The sequence below is a fragment of the Dipodomys spectabilis genome, unplaced genomic scaffold, assembly GCF_019054845.1.
Source record: "Dipodomys spectabilis isolate Male_0828 unplaced genomic scaffold, ASM1905484v1 ptg000169l, whole genome shotgun sequence".
In the NCBI taxonomy this organism is placed as follows: domain Eukaryota; kingdom Metazoa; phylum Chordata; class Mammalia; order Rodentia; family Heteromyidae; genus Dipodomys; species Dipodomys spectabilis.
Genome location: NW_024870846.1, coordinates 1,975,922 through 1,994,911, shown reverse-complemented (window position 1 = coordinate 1,994,911; position 18,990 = coordinate 1,975,922). Strand labels below are relative to the sequence as shown.

Below are 18,990 nucleotides of genomic sequence, written 5' to 3'. Positions count from 1 at the left end.
GTAAAAGTTCATACACTTTTGTAAAAGGCATCATTAATCTGAATAAATGAAATTGTATAGTGTACAGTAGATTTAGCCTAGTTTGCTATAAAGTTGGAGATTTCTCAGGAATTAAAACAAACGTATCCACCATTAAGAGATAAGAGAAATGGAAGACAGTGAAAGACAGCTAAAGCACATTAGATCTACTCACCTCTGGTTCATCCTAGCTACTCAGAATGCTGGGATCTGAGAATAGCAGCTTGAAGCCAACCTTGGCAGACAAATCCAGGAGATTGGTCTTATGTGCAATTAACCATCAAAATGAAAAAAAAAAAAAAGAAAAGAAAAGTAGAAGTGTGGCTCAAGTGAGGAGCATCTGAATAACTGAAAAAGCTGCATAGAGCAAGAGGCCCCGAGTTCACACATATCAGACTGCACACTCACTATTTCGCCTTACTTTCTTGTGGAGTGCCTCTGTGTTTTCATTGGGCATGCTAGAACATTTCAAGTCATCTTTTCTTCCTGCCAGTGGATACACTTTGTTGTGTTTGTGACATCTACCATTGATTTTTGCTCTGGTAAACACAAGGTTTATTTCCTGTGTAAATATATCATAACATTGACCACCTCATTGTTTCTCCTGTTTTAATCTGTTACTTTGTTTCTTCAAACATTTTATATATTGTCTTTTGTGCTTTGACAATTGCAACATCTGATGTTCTTCAGAATGTTTTTTTTAACACCCTGTCTCTACTTAGTAGGTTCTCTTATATGCTTGGTAAGTTTTGATTATTCATTTGTATTTGCATGAAAATAATTCAAAATGGCAGGGTATGGAAACCATCACTCCCGAGTTTATGCAAGTCTCTTCCGGTGTCCTACAGGGTGGGCTGTGGGTTAGACCTGGCCTCAGATCACCTGAAGCAGCTCTGAGGCTTGAAACATCCATTTCACATGATTCAGATTTATCATTTTCCATTTTATTTTCCTTCATTTTAATTAATTAATTAATGATCCATTAATTTCACAAAGGCAGATGGCTTGTTGGGGATTCTTTTATCTTCTTCCTTAGGAAGAATGAATTCAGAATGTGTCTATCTCTGGAGATGGCCCAAATTCAAATATCTATTCTGACATATTGCTGCAATATTTTCCATTTTTTGGATGATATACCAACTTAAATGGATAGTAAGAACAGGATAATCATGATAGTAAAAAGTGATAGACAATATAAATGCTTCCATTATCACAATTCTTTAAAACCTAGAATGCATCATTTTCAAAATTGAGATATTTTCAAAAGAATAAATAAAAATGTCGAGTAGACTTTGTGAAAACCTGAAGCGAAATTAAATTGGAGAGTCCAATTTTGAAATGAGTTTCAATTCTCTTATCTACCCAAACCAGAACACTATTACTTGAAAGTCTATGATAATAGGAAAGTTAATGAGTAAAATGTCTTAAGAATTTCTGATGATTTTTTTCTCCTTTCATCTGTATGATTTATTTTATGCTTTCTTGGATACTTTGTAATTATTCAGTAGTCCAGTTTTTCTCCACTAACTAGGTGTGCCTATTTTTTTTAAATCAGTGCCTAACTTGTGTACTTTATAGGTTTGTGAAAACCTTAACGGAACAGTAGAAATGTATGGAGCTACCATGACATGTATACAGAAAACTTTTATTTTGCTAATTGTGTATAAATTATGTACTTAGAATCAGACATTCATTGCAATACCCATTTTCTATACCAAGATGTCATGAGGGTATAAATTCAAAGCATCAGTTTAGAATAGTGACAAGTTGTAACTCAGGTCTTAGATATCAGGAAATGTTGGAAGTATTTTCTTCTATCTCTTAGTTTTTAATTTTTTCTTCTTTCTCTTTTTTTTAATGGAGCAAAAGCCACATGAAGAAATCATAACAATACACTGGATTCTCATGCTATGACCACTTGTTTTCCTACTAATAACTCGAGTTCATTGCATAAATTACATACATTCCGCATTCTGTTGTTATTCAGCTATGAGTTACTTCCTCCATCTGCTAAATAAAGTCTCAAATACTCAGTCCCTGACAGTATTGCATCTCCATATTGTGACATATATTCAAATACCAGCTTTATACCCAATATCGTATTTCCAAGGAACTGGGTTTCAGGATCAATTCTGTGGTCAATGGAATTAGCATTTTTGAGACTCTTTTGCAACTCATAAGCAAAAAAAAATGTAGAATTACATTTGGTTCTTTTAATGTAGTTGTAGAGGAATTTCATAGGTATCCAGTAACAGTTTCATTGAAAGTTAAACTTTATATTTTATCATCATATGGATTTTTTATTCCTGTTCATTGTGTAAATAAAATATAAAATCTGCAATAGAGAAGGTCCTCAAATGTACAGTGGTTCCATCAGTATTTTCACATAATTTGATTGTGGGGTCTGGAGCTTATAACCCTATTTAACTTAAACACTAAAAATAAGGTATTTAAAAACATTCACTTCAATTTAACATGTGTCCTCAATTTGTATATGTATGTGCATGCTCTTTCTTCTCAATTTGCATATGTATGTGCATGCTCTTTCTTCTCTCTGTCTGTTTATGTGTATGTTTATATGTGCTTACACACATATATGCAGTTATCATATACTTACATGATTTACAGCTTTGAAAAAATAGTCATACAAAAGATATAACACACTCCTAATCTTGCCATATGAATGTGTTTATACTCATAAAAATACACTAGGAAATGATAGGAGAGTGAATCATATAACTTACCCTGATTATGAAACTGTGTAATTTTAGCCTTATATTAATAAATGGAAAAAACCCACAAATAAATGGTTTCTAATATGTCTGTTTTTCAACATTTTTATTTATTATATAGTTATCAATGTATTTGCTTATGGTGTATCTTGAAATGGGCAACTAATACTAATAATTGAATATGAGCTGATCAACAATCATTCTTTAGTCTGAACATCACTGACAGTCGTATATATATGACTAATATATATATATATATATATATATATTCTTTTTCCTTTTCTTTCTTCTTTCTTTTTTCTTTTTTCTTTTTTTTTCCTGCTGACTCTGAGGCTTGAATTCAGGGTTAGGATCTGAGTCATGTTCCTGAGCTTCTTCAAGGCTAGTACTCTACCACTTTAGCTACAGCACCACTTCTGGCCTTTTCTGAGTATTTTATTAGAGGTAATAAGTCTCACTGACTTACCTGCCTAGGCTAGCTTTGAACCAGGCTCCTCAAATCTCAGCCTTCTGAATAGCTAAGATGTCAGGCATGAGCCACTAGAGCCTGGTTCCATTTCTTCATTTACACAAGAATATGGAATTATACAGCACTGTGTTGGAAAGGTTATTGAGTAATTGGAATGAGACTCATTTTAATTCATGATGATTTTATGTTAGGTCAATATTATTCAACTCTAATTTTTTGAACTTATCAATTAATGATTACATAGATGTCATTATGACTTGCAAAAATCACTGAATTTGCTGTAGTTTATTTTATCTTTTCTGAATGGCTGTGTGACCATCTAATTTCTTATTTGTTTATTTACTATAGTTTTTAACTGAGAGTTTTGTACTTGTTAGGTAGGACCTCCATCATTTCAAGTTCACATACAACTTACTTATTTTTTGAAAGATAATCTTCCTTAGATGAATGCATTTGTGTTCTTCGGTGAGGTCAAGATAATTTATAAGCCTTGCTCTTCCACTCAGGTTCATCGTGGATGGTGTTCTCTGTTATTCTATTTTAATATATTGAACTCTTACAAATGATCAAATTAATTAGATTCTAAGCTTTGAAGTTCTCATTACATTATTTTTCAGAGTATCATATTGCATAGTGCAATATTTCATGTAAATTGCCTCTTTTCTTTCCTGGTTTAGGGTTCTAATTACATGTGTTTTGCTTAATGCCCATTTACCTAAACAGGCTTTACTCTGTTTAATTTACTATAAAGCAATAAAAATAATCAACCTTTGTGTAAAGTTTCTATCAATTTTCCCTATAAAACCTTACATTCCAGTGTTTCACAGTGAACACTGTACTTTCATTCACTCATCCCACAAGTTTCTGAAGTAGGCAAGGCTGTCATTGACCCTATTTAAACCATGAATGCATACAAATTCACAGAATTAGAATGGAATGCAAGACTCAGCAGAACATTCTTGAATTGAGCTTCTAGATTTTTCCTAAGGATTCTTACTGATACTCAAAAGTTAAAGCTTTTTTGGTGTGTGTTGACAATGCGATTACATCTAAACAACAGTAGTAAAACAATTATAGAAATAATTTAGTGGAATGCTCTCTCCTTCGCTACCAATATCCTTCCATTATATTATTATAAATGTAACATATTTCTATCCTCACTCAGGCATTTAGCAAGTGAGTTTATACACTAGCATCAGCAGGGTGATATTGAACTCACTCATTTCTGATTACATTAGATATACGTCTCAATAATTCCCAATCAAGCAAGCACATGCCATTTTCTTGTTAAATTCTGAATAACTATATAATAACAGAGTCATCTTGTCTTACATAGTACAAACCTTTTTCCCAGGATTATACCTTAAAATTCATGGTCAAACACTGCTACCCATCTGCCTATATTTTTTAAAAGTTTATACCATTTAAAAAAACTAAATCAATTGAAACCAAAATTCAAATGTTGTTAATCTTATCTAACATGATAGTGTTAGCTTTTTTGTCAAACATGAGTGTACCATCATATATGTTTTTTATTTTAAAATAATTGACTTTATATGCAAGATCAAATAAACAAGTACATTAACAGAAAAATGAACTGATCCTTCTATTAACTATCACAAATAATTCACCTGCCTAGAGCTACCTTTGATCCAAAAGAGTAAAAAAGGAGGTAAGGTTAGTCATATCAATTGTAAATAAACCTTTGAATGGTGATTTAAGGAAATAGAGTAATTAAAACAGTTTGTAAGTCAATAGAAGTCAAATTAGTTAAAAGTAAAAATTGAAGTTTAATAGTACAGAGAATGCTTAGAGACTGTAAGTTGTTCAAAACTAATTGGCTGTACATTAATCATGTAGCTTATTTTAAGCTCCTTTAGATTTTGTATTTGAATATAAATGCTAATAACATTCTATCACAAGAAAATACATTTCTTTGACATTTTACACACCTATGCCCTTTAGGTAAGAGTAATTGTCTGTGTCTGCTTATCATCCAAGTAGTAGATATAATTGTGAACAAAGTTAAAATAATTTAAATATTCAGAGAGGACAGGATGCAAAAGCAGCTAAACACATTGACTTCTTGTACATATTTGTCATCTAAATTCAACTGCACTCTCAGCAATGTTGTATGGTGGAGAAAAAGTTTTGCCAGTCCTATTTATCCATTATTTAAAGAATTAGCTACAAATTGTTTCCATGTGTCTAATTTTTGCTATTGTATCCTTCCTGGTTTTGTTTATGGATATCCTAGACTATTGCCTTAAAAGACACAATGATGGTGATTTTAGCTTCATTCATGATTAGGCTCTATTTTTGTATAGTAAGCTAAGTGAAAGTTATTCAGAAATTGCTTATAAGGAATTACAAATTTCCCAACAAACTTAATTTGCACACTGAGATTTGTTAACCTTTTTTGTTTCCTAATTTGAATAAATGACGATGACACGAATTTCCTGACTTCTTGAAATAGTATTTGAGCTTAAAATTGTGATGCCAGTGCTTCCCATAATGCTTTGGGTTCTCTCATTTCTTGCAGGTAGTTCCAAGGATTTCAAATGTACAATCACTTCATCACACATCTATAACAGTAGGACATAGCAGAAATTCTATTCTTCTCAATATTTGATAGTCTATTCACTCATAGTGGATCTATAGTCACAAGATCTCTTGTAATAAAATATTAACAAGTGTTACTAAATGTTAAAAACTGGATATCTAGAAAAGAAAGAATAGAACTTGCTGGTTACATTGTGGACTAAATATTCCTACCATAGTTGAAAATCTACCAAAATATTGAATCTTGTATGATGATTTTGGCTGGTTTTGGTACAATAGTTAATTTACACCACTAAACAATAGAGATTTGTTTAAATGCTTTTTACCTGTACTGGAATTTAATCTCAGAACCTTGCCCTCAACTGGCTTATTTGCTTAGCTGATGCTCTTAACATTTGAGCCACACCTCTGCCCTATGTTAATGACTTGTGAAGAATATTTTAACCAGTTTTAAGATTGAATTTCTCAATCACCTGGTCCAATCTCTTCATTTAAAAAAAATCTTATCAAGTGTTGTGTTTCATAATCAAATATTGCATTAGACTTTTGAAGGAAAAATAAATGGAAAATAATCATGACCCACAAAAACCAACATTATAGTACATCTTATATATTCAATTCTGTATTGATATAGTCTTTTCTCTATAAATATAAATTGAACATATGAAAGAATTTTAGGTCACTAGATAAATTTAGGTCTGTGTTTTCCAAATCCATTACTGTCAAATATGGAAAAAGAATAGATGTGTGTACTTATGTATATATATATACATGTATGTATTAAAACATGAAAAAGCATAATGCATGACCTTATGCTTGTTTTCTAAAACATAACCAAACTTTCATTTAGAGATATGTGGCATACCACAACCAGCCATTTTGACATCATAATCTATACGTGCTAAACTATTATATCTTCCTCCAGAAATCTAGGAGATTATCACATGCCTGTTTTCTCAACACCTTTTTGATATAGTATTTATATAATTTCCCCATCACATATTGATTTTATTGAACTGGGTAAAGATATTATGGTTATTTTATTGGAGATGCTTCATGTGGGAGTCAAAGTTATAAACAAAATCTTTAACTCTGTTATAAAATTGTTATACATATATATGATAATATAGCAAGAAGCATATCTATCTTGTCATAAAATAGCTAAAAAGTTTCATTCAGATTAAAGGACTGTATGCAGATAGTCAAATTCATTAAATCATTTATTTTTATGAAGCTGAAGGCCACTTTCACATACTTTCTAAAGGTGGACTGCACATTTACAGATTCCTACATAGTTTCTCTTCAGGTAATCAACACTTTAATATTTTCATTCCAGTGTCTGCTCTCATAAAGAAGCACATTTAAAACACAATTTCCTATACCATGTTCACTAGCTGTAGATTTCTTAGGAGCCCAACAATAAAATATTTTTCAAAGAAGAAAGTAAAGGAAAAATAAACCCATTCTTACTCGAGTATATGCACATTAAACTAGTAATAATCTAGGAAAAATAAGTAGAAATAGTATTTTTGTTAAAAAATCTTATTATTCTGAGATATTCCTCTATCTTGAATACATGTGGGTACTAGCAATGACCCTCTTCACTTTGGCACATTTAAACCACCGCGAAAATTACACATCACTTGGTTCTTGTGGGACGTGTGCACATCTTGATGGAAAGATGGGTTGGAAATTGATTATATTAAAACTTTAAAATAGATTTTCATTTTCAGTCTTTTATTACTCAACATATCTACTTCCAGAAAATGGTTGGGACTGAATCTTGACAGTGTTTGGAGCATAGGGAACACATGACCTTGGAAAATAAATTGTGCATTAAAAAAAATAGGCATTGCCTCTTGAAGTCTTTCTGAAATACAAATATTTTCTTCCAGTGGTTGTGTGATTTTAATGGCTCAGTAGAATAATGTATGTGTCCTGAATCTACGCTCCTTGCTGAGATGTAAACTGCAATGGGTTCCATTAGTCTACTACAGAGTCTCCAGTTCCATGTTCATCCTTTTAATTTAGCTCAAGCTGGAGAAGTACCAGCATGTTCCAATGACTTTAGTGTGCTATTAGGCAGTAAGATGGTATCTGAACTGAGTAGAGACTGGTGCTCTAAAATAAATATAACACTGTGTATCAAATAAAACAGAAAAATAAAAATAGTCTCCTGTACAAATCAGAAGAGATAATTTTATAAAATCAACAAATAGACAGCAACTTGTTTCTTATCATACCCACACAAGCATCTCCAAGCAATCCCAAACTTGAAGAATTATGTACCATTTTCTTCTCTTTGAAACACCTCGTATAATTTATTGGCAATACAATGGTTTCTGTTGCCTTCCATCAAATCTCACTGGCTTTAATTGGAGGGTTTGCATCTGAGGAAAATAGTCCAAGAATTCATATGTTGATAAATAAAATATCTTTGCTAACCCACAGCAATAAAATTCTGCTGAATTCTATCATATAGTATAAGCTAAAAGCATCACTGTAAATTAAATTTGCCCCTAGTTTGGATATGTAAGAAGTTCAGGATTTCCAGTGGCACATCCTGTTCTGTTCTGCTCATGGACAGTACCATGAAGGCACGTTCTGGGCCTCCTCCCAGCCTGGAGGTCAGGTACCTTTGCAGGTAGATGAGAGTTGCTATCTATTCACCAACCACTGCAGAGTTCCTTGTACCTAAAAACAAAACCAAACAAAACTCTGCAAATGCCCAGTGGAGTCCCTTGGATAAGTCTAACGCAGACAGTCCACACCAAGGCAGAAACCTAAACAGTTTACAAATGGAGAACTATGTACAACCAGTTCTCTCCAGCAAGTGGAGTTCTTGTTTTCAACACAGGATAGGTTTTCTTATATTTTGTTTTTCCTTTTTCTTTTGCTGCTACTGTCTTTCTTTTTTTATGTTTTATTTTCCTTTCTTTTTCTTCAGTACATGTCAAAGCAAGGTCCGAAGGCTAAGAACACAAGCTCTCCTGGCCGGTTCCATACATGTCCGCGAGTCGTTTGAAGCGAGGCCCCCAGTCACTGAGATAGTCATAATTCTGGTCAGAGTTCGAACTGATGGAGTCCAGGGAGCTCAGGGATTCCGCCACGGAGCCATTCCCCTCGAAGGCGTAGGTCTGCAAGGAGTCGTAGGGCGGAGCGCCGGGGTCCACGTCGGCTTCTTTCAGTCTCTCCCAAATAAACTCCCTAAAAATGACATTATCTGGGATGCTCTTAAAAGTCGGCCGACTCAAAAACTGAATCTCGGGAGTCACATCCCTCCTGGTCTTTGTGTCTCGAATGGCGTTGAGGTTTCTCAGCGCGGCCATGTCGAACGCCTCGGTGTCTTCCTCGCCTCCGCCCTCGTCGTCGTAGCGCACGATGTTTTCCCTGATGTCTCTCTCTTCGTCGAAGATGAGGGGCTCCTTCTTCCTTCTTCTCATGGTGACGATGAGGAGGATCAGCACTGGAACAAGAGACAGCAAAGGGAAGCGGTCAGGAAAACTCGCAGCCTGGGAGGCAGAAAGGTGGAATTAGGCCCTAGATGTTGATACAGACAGGGAAGTGAATCGGCCTCCTACTTACTGGAGAGTTCACAGCGGTAGGTGTGCTAAAATTGCATAAATAACATAAAATAAATGCTTTAAAAATAGAACGCTTTGATACATCAAGAAGCCCTTCTCTGCACCTATTCAAGACTGATGTCTTGCTTTACCCTTGAAATTGTTTGACAGAGCAAATTGAAAGGCCAGTTCAGTTTCAGTATAATCATTTCAAAGCCATGCCACACAAAGAGCTCTTTTTGAACTCCTTAATTGCTGGAAAGGGAAAAAAAAGAGAGATGTGTTCATAAATGTTTTGTGTCTAATTTAACAAGCGGCAGATTCTAAAGGAAAAGGATTACAGGCATTTGGTCCTGTTCTTTGAAGAAATGTCTGCTCCTTCTCTATGAACTTCAGCTGCTAAATAGAACCGAGATGTCGTGGCCATAGACAAAGATGAAAAGTTTGTCTGGAATAAATGGAATCCTACTTTTATGTATGAAAAATCTTGAACCCAGTCATTATGTATTACACTTAAAATCCAGGTGGCGGGACTGCTAGCAGCATCTAAAGATGGATTTGAGAAATACATCACAAGGTTAGCATGAGGAAGTTCCCTCATATAGCAACATTAACAGTGGATTATGGAGTGTATGTGTGCATTGAACACCAAAAGAGAGCAACCTAGCTGGCTCTTCTTTGATATTAAATAAACTTAGTATGCTATATTTTAATTTAAAAAATGCAGCAGCAATATTCAGTAGATCCTATGTTGAAAATGTACTATTCAACTTGGGAGTGGGGTGGGAGGGGGAAGCTGGGAGACAGTGAAAAGAATACTCATTCCCTGACCTATGCATATCACCATAATAATAACAAGACACATTTAAAATATACCAGTAAGGTAGACACTTTCTCTGGTGGTATGTGATTCTTGCATTGAGAGTATATTAAATTTTACCAGTCCCATGACTGAGCTAAAAGGACATAGATTAAAAAAAACTATCCTTGAATTTTATAAATGAAAAAAAAACACATAAAAGTCAGGAGTTATTTCAATTAACTGTGCAAGATAAAAATACGTTTAAATTTTTGTATCGCATTTTTCTAAGTTCTTTTGTGAAAACCCAGAAATGTCAAAGTATTAATGATTGTTATGGACATGTTAGCACCAGCGTATCTTTAAAAGTTGCGTGGAGGTCTGTGTGTAGAGCTCACGGTGCTTGCTTAGTAGGAATGAGCCTCTGAGTTTCATCCCCAGTCCACCAAACTCAACAGTGTCTGAGTGATGCCGTGACACAGGCCTATGCTGCTTTGCCCCATTTTCTATATTTACATGTTCCCAAACCTGATCATTTCTAAAGATCAGGCCAAAATCCTCCAATGGACGGCCATAAATGAAAACCCAGGCTATCCCATATTATCTGGAGCAAGAAAGTTTAATGGATGCTATCTCTATAACACAATGGTCTACTTCATTGTGCATAGGGTAGATTAAAGAGATGAACAGACGTAAAGAATATAAGCAAAGGTAGCAGCATTTCAGATACTTATGCATTTACAACACACCAGGACTCACTGTTATCATCTGGTCTGTTCCAGCTCCACAGACTGTTTCATTTTAATTAAGGAAAACAAAGAAGATTAGATAATAAGCAAAGCAGGAGGTAAAACAATAATTTCTCAATGAAAGATAGTACTATTGCTAAGGAGGAAACGAAGGTCTTTCTATAGCACATACCACTCAACCTATGATAATTCTCTAGGCTAGATGTTTACCATGCAGGAAATGCTACCTGTAGACAATGTGATTAAATGCAATAACTACTGATGATTCAAACTCGACCTTGGCTTATTTCAAGACTTCTGAATATTCAATGATACTACTAACTCAGTACCTTCTAGAAAGTAATTAGGTAACAAGGAATACAAGACTGAGGGCACGGGTAGCTGTAACTGCTCACTCAGTGGAAGACATGACAGAATAATAAGACTTATGAATAAAATCACATTTTACTTAATTATATGCCAATTTTAGTTGTCATGACTTTAGATATAGCACCTTCAGAAAAATTAATTATAACTAAAAGTGAAACATAGCACAAATTCTTTTTTTTAAAAAAGCACATAGGTTAAAGAGAGTTAAATGTGAGAGGGACTAGTGTTGGGCCACCAAGAGGAGACAGGGAAAGGAGCGAGAGAGGGGAAGGAATATTCAGTGGAGAACAAAAGATGTTACAAATTCATGCTTTTGTATGCATGAGCATGAGGGAACTTATGAAGAGAGTGTAAGTTGAATAATAACTAGGTGCTCTTTTTTTTGTTAACTAGGTGCTCTTTACATGGAAATCAATGTCTAAGTAAGCAAATATTTCAAAATTCTCCGTTCTTCTGTAGAATTACAATGATGTATAACACTCATATGTACACACACAAATATACATATACATATATATATATATATCAAGCTTCTAAAAGCCACAGTCATGATAGTTAATAAGAAATGTAATAGGATATATAAGGATATTAATATCTTATGGATATTCCTCATTTCTCATGTTGTTCAGAGCTAAGAAAAGGTAATGTTAGGAATTGTTAGATAATTTAATATTTAAATGAGATTATTTCTGTGTGTGCACATATAAAAATAAAGTTTAAAATTGAATAGGTAGAACAGCTCTTAACTGCTCATTGGAGAGACCCTGGAGATAATTCCTTGTGTTAAGAAAAAAAAATTCTGCTGAAGCATCAAAGAGTTTAGAGTAGATTTCTTTAATTTATTTACTTTGTTAATAAGGTAATAAATTACTTTTACTTTTTTGTTGTTTTTGTTGGTCACAGGGCTTGAACTGTGGGCCTGCATGCTGTCCCTCAGCTCTTCATCTCAAGGCTAGTGACTGACCACTTGAGCCATAGCAGCACTTCCAGTTTTCTGGTGCTTAATTGAAGATAAGAGTCTCACATGGGCTGGGAAGGTGGCTCAGTGGTAGAGTGCTTGCTTTGTATACATGAAGCCCTGGGTTCCATTCCTCAGCACCCACAAGCAGAAAAAGCTGAAAGTGGTGCTGTGGCTCAAGTGGTAGAGTGCTCACCTTGAGCTGAAGAGCTGAGGGACAGTGCCCAGGCCCAGAAGAAGAGGAGGAGGAGGAAGAGGAGGAGGAGGAGGAGGGGGAGGAGGGGGAGGGGGAGGAGGAGGAGGAGGAGGAGGAGGAGGAGGAGGAGGAGGAGGAGGAGGAGGAGGAGGAGGAGGAGGAGGAGGAGGAGGAGGAGGAGGAGGAGGAGGAGGAGGAGGAGGTGAACTAGAAATTTATAAAGCACATGAAACATAATCATCTCCATGTCTTCAGATGTAAGAATTAAATGATAAGTTTAATGAAATATTTCTTTCCTCAAAACAAATATCATAAAAGGTTCCCTCTTTTCAATGTGTGGCTTAGAATGATTCCATAGGAAGCCAGGTCTGGAGGTGCACTCCTGCAATCCTAGCACTCAAAAGGCAACTAATATAAGCATACAAGCAATTAAGTAAATAATAGAATTATTTTGTTTAAATCTGTATTAAGATGAAGAATTAGGACCAATAAATATTGCTTGAATAAGGTTTGTAGGTTATATTCTGTTTTCAATTAAAATTTGTGCTCAAAGTTAACAAATATAATTTCTAGTGTGTTTTCACAAGGTCAGAATTAATTGGAGCATATTCTAAAGCAGACACCGAGAATTAACGAAATAAATGATAAAGTTGCTATGTGAAACAGATCAAAGACATGGTTGTCTCTAATGTGGCAGAAGACAGAGAACCTTTAGCATTTTCAGGACATAGGGGACCATCAAATTGGAAAACACAAATGGAAATACAGCAAGAATGTTCTCATGCAAGTCTTGCCTGTGTTTAGCTTTGACTCTGATACTCATTCACAGAGAATTATGTGTACTTCCTTGAAAGTTTATATATATATGTATATATATATATATAAATATAAATATATGTACTTATATTTAGGATACATATATTTATATATAAATAAATATATGTACTTATATTTAGGATACATATATTTATATATATAAATAAATATATGTACTTATATTTATTTATATATATAAATATATGTACCCTTGAAATTTTATATATATATAAATATATTCATATTTTTTCACAGAAAAAGTACAGATAGCAGTGGTCATCTAGAAACTCTTTTAGCACATTTATGATAAGCAATGTCCATCTCATAGCATGCGATTATGAACTATGATTCATTTTCCGTACATTCTGTTTCCTGGTTGTGTGGAAGAGGACACCAGTTGTTCCACACATTAGCTAACTGTAGCCTGTCATTGTATCTATGTCTACTACGTGTTCTACCAAGTGAATTTTTCTCATCATAGATCACAATTAGGACTGTTTGTTATGTTTTTGTTTTGTTTGTTTTTTTAATACAGAGCTGCCATTATTTTCTGAGCAAATTAGTGTGATTTTTAAATTTTATTTTACAGTATTGTAAGGGTGATGTACAGGGGGTTAGAGTTACATTACCTTAATTGGGAATTAGTATCTTTCTTTAGGCATTGTTACCCCTCCCTCATTTTCTCCCCCTTTCTTCCCCCTTACTCTTCCTCCCCCTCGCCCTCCCGCAAATTGTAAAGCTTATTTTCAACATAGTGTCTTGTGAATATCACGATTGCATTGGTTCACTGTTTATCTTTTGTCTCACCATTTTGTGTGCTTTTATACATCAGAAATTTTGCTATCATTATGAAACCAGGAACAACTTTTTCTGTTGAATACAATTTTAAGCAGCCACGGTAACAAAAAGCCAAATGGACTTCAGACCTGGTACTTCCAGGAAGCAAAATGAAAAGACATAGGACAGCTAAATGCCAGCCGACACATCCTAGGCACTTTGGAAGAGCTACAGTTGTGCCCAGTAAATAAGTACCTTGTTAAACCCGAGTTTGTGAAACTGGGTCAGAAGAGTCCCAATTATGTGTGAAGAACAAAGAGGTGGAAGGAATGTCACAGGACTTTAATTACTAGAAAGAAATCCAAATAGGAAACAAAAAATTAATTCAGCAAATGCTGTGGTAGTTTCAGTAGGCAATAAAAAGCTTTTCCATGAATTATGGCAGCATCTGCCCATGGTCATCTACAAAAACATGTACTTTTTTGTTCAACCTTATATGAGTTTATTAATCTTAAAAACAAGTTTTACGGCTTAATTTACCACCAAAAATATTAACAATACTTTAATCTCTGGGTTATTCCCATGATTTAAATGTTTCTCCTATTTAATACAGTTCCTTGAAGATTAGAATTTACTTGTACATCTACTATATGGCTTTAAGAACACTATTCTTGAGAATATCCCCTTTATAATAGAATGTCAAAATTAGATCTTACTATACTCCTTAAATACACCCATTCATTCCATCTTTTCAATTCTGTATCAGTGTAAGTTATCTTCTTCTTTGCTTTTTTCTGGATGTACAATTTTAATATTGAAGCTGAAATTATTTCTATCACTTCCTTTTAAAAAAATCTCCTAAAGTTGTAAATTAATGTGTCAGTAATTCATAAATTATTGTTTGCCTGTAGGAAAAAATGACTATATATGTTAACAAATATGTATTTCATTATTATAAAATACCTCATGAAATCAATGTTATTATTTTCCACTTGAAACTATTTTTTATTCTCAATTTACAATATTAGGACATGTTGCAGTAGATGGATGAAATTTTCTACACAAAAAATTCATGTGATTCTGTCATTCAAGCTGCATTCCATGTAAACAGAGGAAATCCTCATTCTATTTTTTTGATCATCCCTTCCATTTAGAGGATTCAGGACTAAATGAATTTTAGGGAATGTTAAAGAGCAACAGAATGTGGGAGAAATTAGAAAAAGAAAATCACCCGTACAGGTAGAAAAGGACAGCTGCTAGAAAAGGACTGACATCAAGCCCACCTGCAGATCTAAGGAATTTTTAGTCCAGAGGAAGAGCAACTTACATGGGTTAATAACACCGAACATTCACTTGTTGTTTGGCTTGTTCCAAAGTCATTGATTTTGAATAAAAAAGCCATGCATCTTATCCTCCTGTGGCCTCTAACTTGAATGAACTCTTGAAACTGCCAAACCTAACTGTATCTGTCTGTTCCTCCTTCAGTGCCAGTTTTAGGGTAGGGCTGATTTTTGGGATGCCTTCCAGTGTTAACATTCTGGGATCATCAGTGAATCACTTTCTGTCAAGTTACAAGACACTTCAATGTGTCACATAACTGGAACACCAACTTGTCATGTAGCAATGTGTTTTCCCTTTGTAAGACTCCAAAATCTATAGCAGCCTTACTTGAACTTGGATTTCAAATTCTTCCTTACCTTGTCCAACACCTCTCCTTATTTGTTTCCTTGCAGTATTTGTATGGAAACTTATAAAGTATTTGAGTTAAAATTCTCCTACTTGATATCTAGAGACAAGATTAGTTGGTATCTAGAGACAAGAAGTGTCAAAAGAGTGAGCTGTTATTAACAAAAAATCAGGCCACATGCCAGGATCAGAAGTCTTATCTACATCCTACTGTATACTATCTTCTGCACCTACCACGTGAAAACCCAGTCTGTAATAGTAAAGGCAGACACTCTGAGTGCAAAAAGTCACATTCAACTATTACCAACATGATAGGATAGGAAATAAAATATAGGGATCACCACTCTAAGCTGAAATGGAGGCATGCTGGTAATTGCGTAGCATCAGTGTAGAAATGGAAGCAGAAGTCTCTACTTCAAAACTGTCTTTGGTCTTTTGGCTGTGTTTTCACTTGTGGTTATAGAGACTTGTAAGAACTTTCAAAAATGAATAAAACACAAGGAATAATATGTGTTCCTTAGAAGTCAAATGAAACATTTCTAGTTAGTAAATATTTAAACAAAAATGTTTGAGTTTAATAGAAACAAGAGTCACACTTATCTGATGGTTGACAGACTTTTCCAAGTCTATTGAAATTAAATATACTAACATATGGACTCAAATTATTATAAAGAAGAATAGACTATAGTAAATTCTATTTAAGTGGCTTTTGTTGACATTTGGATGATGATGATGATGATGATGATGATGATGATTTTTTATTTAAATAAATGTACAAAGAATTTTAAATTCAGCACATCAATTTATGAATACAATGTATGTTAACCAGTGTCACCCTTTCCAACTAGGTGATTATTAACTAAAAGAATATTCAAAGAGCCATGATTGCAAAGAACCCTGAAATCATAGGTGACAGAATAACTATTCAACAGACATATGGGAATCAAAATTCAAAATCAATTCATTCTTTGCATAAAGAAATGTGAGCAGCATAGCTTTTAATTCTCTTCTAATAGATGTTGCTTCTTATAAAGTGGTAACGTTCTGAATATTTTTTTTTCTGTTGGTCGTGAGGCTTGAACTCTGGGTTTGGGCGCTGTCCCTGAGCTCTTCAGCTCAAGGCGAGCAGTCTACGGCTTGAGCCACAGCGCCACTTCTGGTTTTCTAGTGGTTTTTATTGGAGAGAAGAATCTCATGGACTTTCCTGCCTGGGCTGGCTTTGAACCGCTATCCTCAGATCTCAGCCTCCTGATTAGCTAGGGTTACAGGCGTGAGCCACCAGCGCCCAGCTGTGGTGACATTTTGAAAATGTTCAGTCTCCCTTCTTAGTCTCTTCTCACTATTTGCCTATTTCAATTTTTTTTATTATCTTTAAGTAGTTGTACAATGGAAGTATCATGTAACAAAGCAGTTTGTGAATACAAAGCATCATCAATGCCACTGCCTTCAACTCACTCATTTTGAAAGCTAAAGACTGCTCACATTAAATATGAAGGGAATTAAAAAAATCTTATGTAGCTTACTATGTTCTATAAAGTGAATATATGTGATTTTCATGCTTATTATTATCTTGTGGAGGACAGGAGATCAATGAAAAGTTCTTCACAATGGAGTTTTTTTTTTTTTTTTCTGGTCCTGGGGATTGAACTCAGGGCCTGGATGCTCTATCACTTGGGCCACAACATCACTTCCAGCTTTTTCTGAGTTCTTTATTGGAGATAAGAGTCTTGCAGGGACTTTGCTGCTAGGGCTGGCTTCCAACCTTAATCCTCAGATCTCAGCCGCATGAGTAGCTAGAATTACAGGCATGAGCCACTGGGCACCTGGATTAGATCTTTCCTTTCTTTCATTTTTTTTTCTTCAAATTATTCTGACCACTTATATTCTAATCAGGCTTTAACTTGGAATTACTCATCATTTTTAATGAATTTCTGAGGTTTCTGTGGTTTCTGAGTTCTGTGGAGGGGGGGGGAACAGATTAATTTTAATAATCTAGATACATTTGTTCAGCTGAGTTATTGAAGATAACTTCTATGTTTATGAGACTATTTACAATGTACTCCTAGCTAGGTCTTAGCCTGGTTGATAGAATAAGGACATGGCTTCATCAATATCACTTAAAGTAGACTGAATGTTTAAGATGTGTTAGACACCCAGTCCTTTATGAATTATCTCATTTAATTCTCACAGCAACCTTATGGATACTTGTTCTGTTATTTGCATTTTTAGGACAACTAAGTGGTGATTCCCTCTGTGTAGACCTAGCATGTGGTGGAGATAGAAATAGTGGTTTACTCAGCTCCATAAATTTAAATTTTCAGTGTATTAGTACTGAGCTTCAACTTATTACCTATCATTCACACTTGGCTTTTTTGCTCAAGGTGGGCACACAACTACTTGCTTTATACCTCCATTTATGACTTTTTGATGGTTAATTAGAGATAAGTCTAATAGAATTTTCTGTCCTGGTTGTATTTGAACTCTGATCTCAGACCAGCCCCCATTGCCCAGGACAAATCCAGTTTTTAAATATCACACAAGAGTTAACTTCAGTGGTAAAGGCTACTTTTGTTAGAATAGGTTATAAATGGATTCATTAATTCCATTAAATCCTAAGAATAATATTGGGTACAATATGACTTGTTCCTTGTCCCAGTTAGCTGAGCTGCAGCATGAAGGAAAAAGGTATTTGGAATAAACCTACCACAGGATGGCCAGATTAATGTTTATCCAGTTTTAAGAGGATGCAGTATAATCTCTTAAGAAACTGCAGTCCAATATGTCATAAATCATGTTCAACCAGATGACAAAATAATCCTGGGAAGTAGCTTTGTTACCAGTTCTTAAGGATCTGTAGCAGTAATGCTGTGATTACAGTGTTTTACAATTTGCAATCAAATGTAAGAAATCTGCTTTAAATATCTCCTGAAAAAGTTGATGATAAAACCATAGTGCCTAAAATAAGAAAATAATGGAAACACTATAAAACATTCTTCCTAATCTAGGGTACCTAGATTCAAGTATTCTAAAGCAAAGAAATTCAGGTAAAGCAAATAAAAACAAACAAACAAACAACAACATAGCAATCAGTTCAAAGCCTCTTCACTGTTGTTTGATATGATTCTATTCTATGCTTCACTTTTTTTTTTTTTTGCCAGTCCTGGAGTTTGAACTCAGGGCCTGGGCCCTGTCCTTGAGCCTCTCTGTGCTGGAGCCACGCCACCTCCAGCTTTTTCTGTGTATGTGGTGCTGAGGAATCGATCCCAGGGCTTCATGCATGCAAGGCAAGCGCTCTA

General features: G+C 34.7%; 1 protein-coding gene across 1 annotated transcript in view; it reads right to left on the bottom strand.

Annotated features, from left to right (window-relative positions):
* Nucleotides 1-6,983: 6,983 nt before the first annotated feature.
* Cdh7 (cadherin 7) overlaps nucleotides 6,984-18,990 on the bottom strand; it is a 104,692-nt gene continuing 92,685 nt past the window's right edge. The window contains exon 12 of the mRNA XM_042693490.1: nucleotides 6,984-9,247. Coding sequence (XP_042549424.1) covers nucleotides 8,754-9,247 — 494 coding nt within the window. The 3' untranslated portion in view covers nucleotides 6,984-8,753. The remainder of the gene's footprint in view (nucleotides 9,248-18,990) is intronic.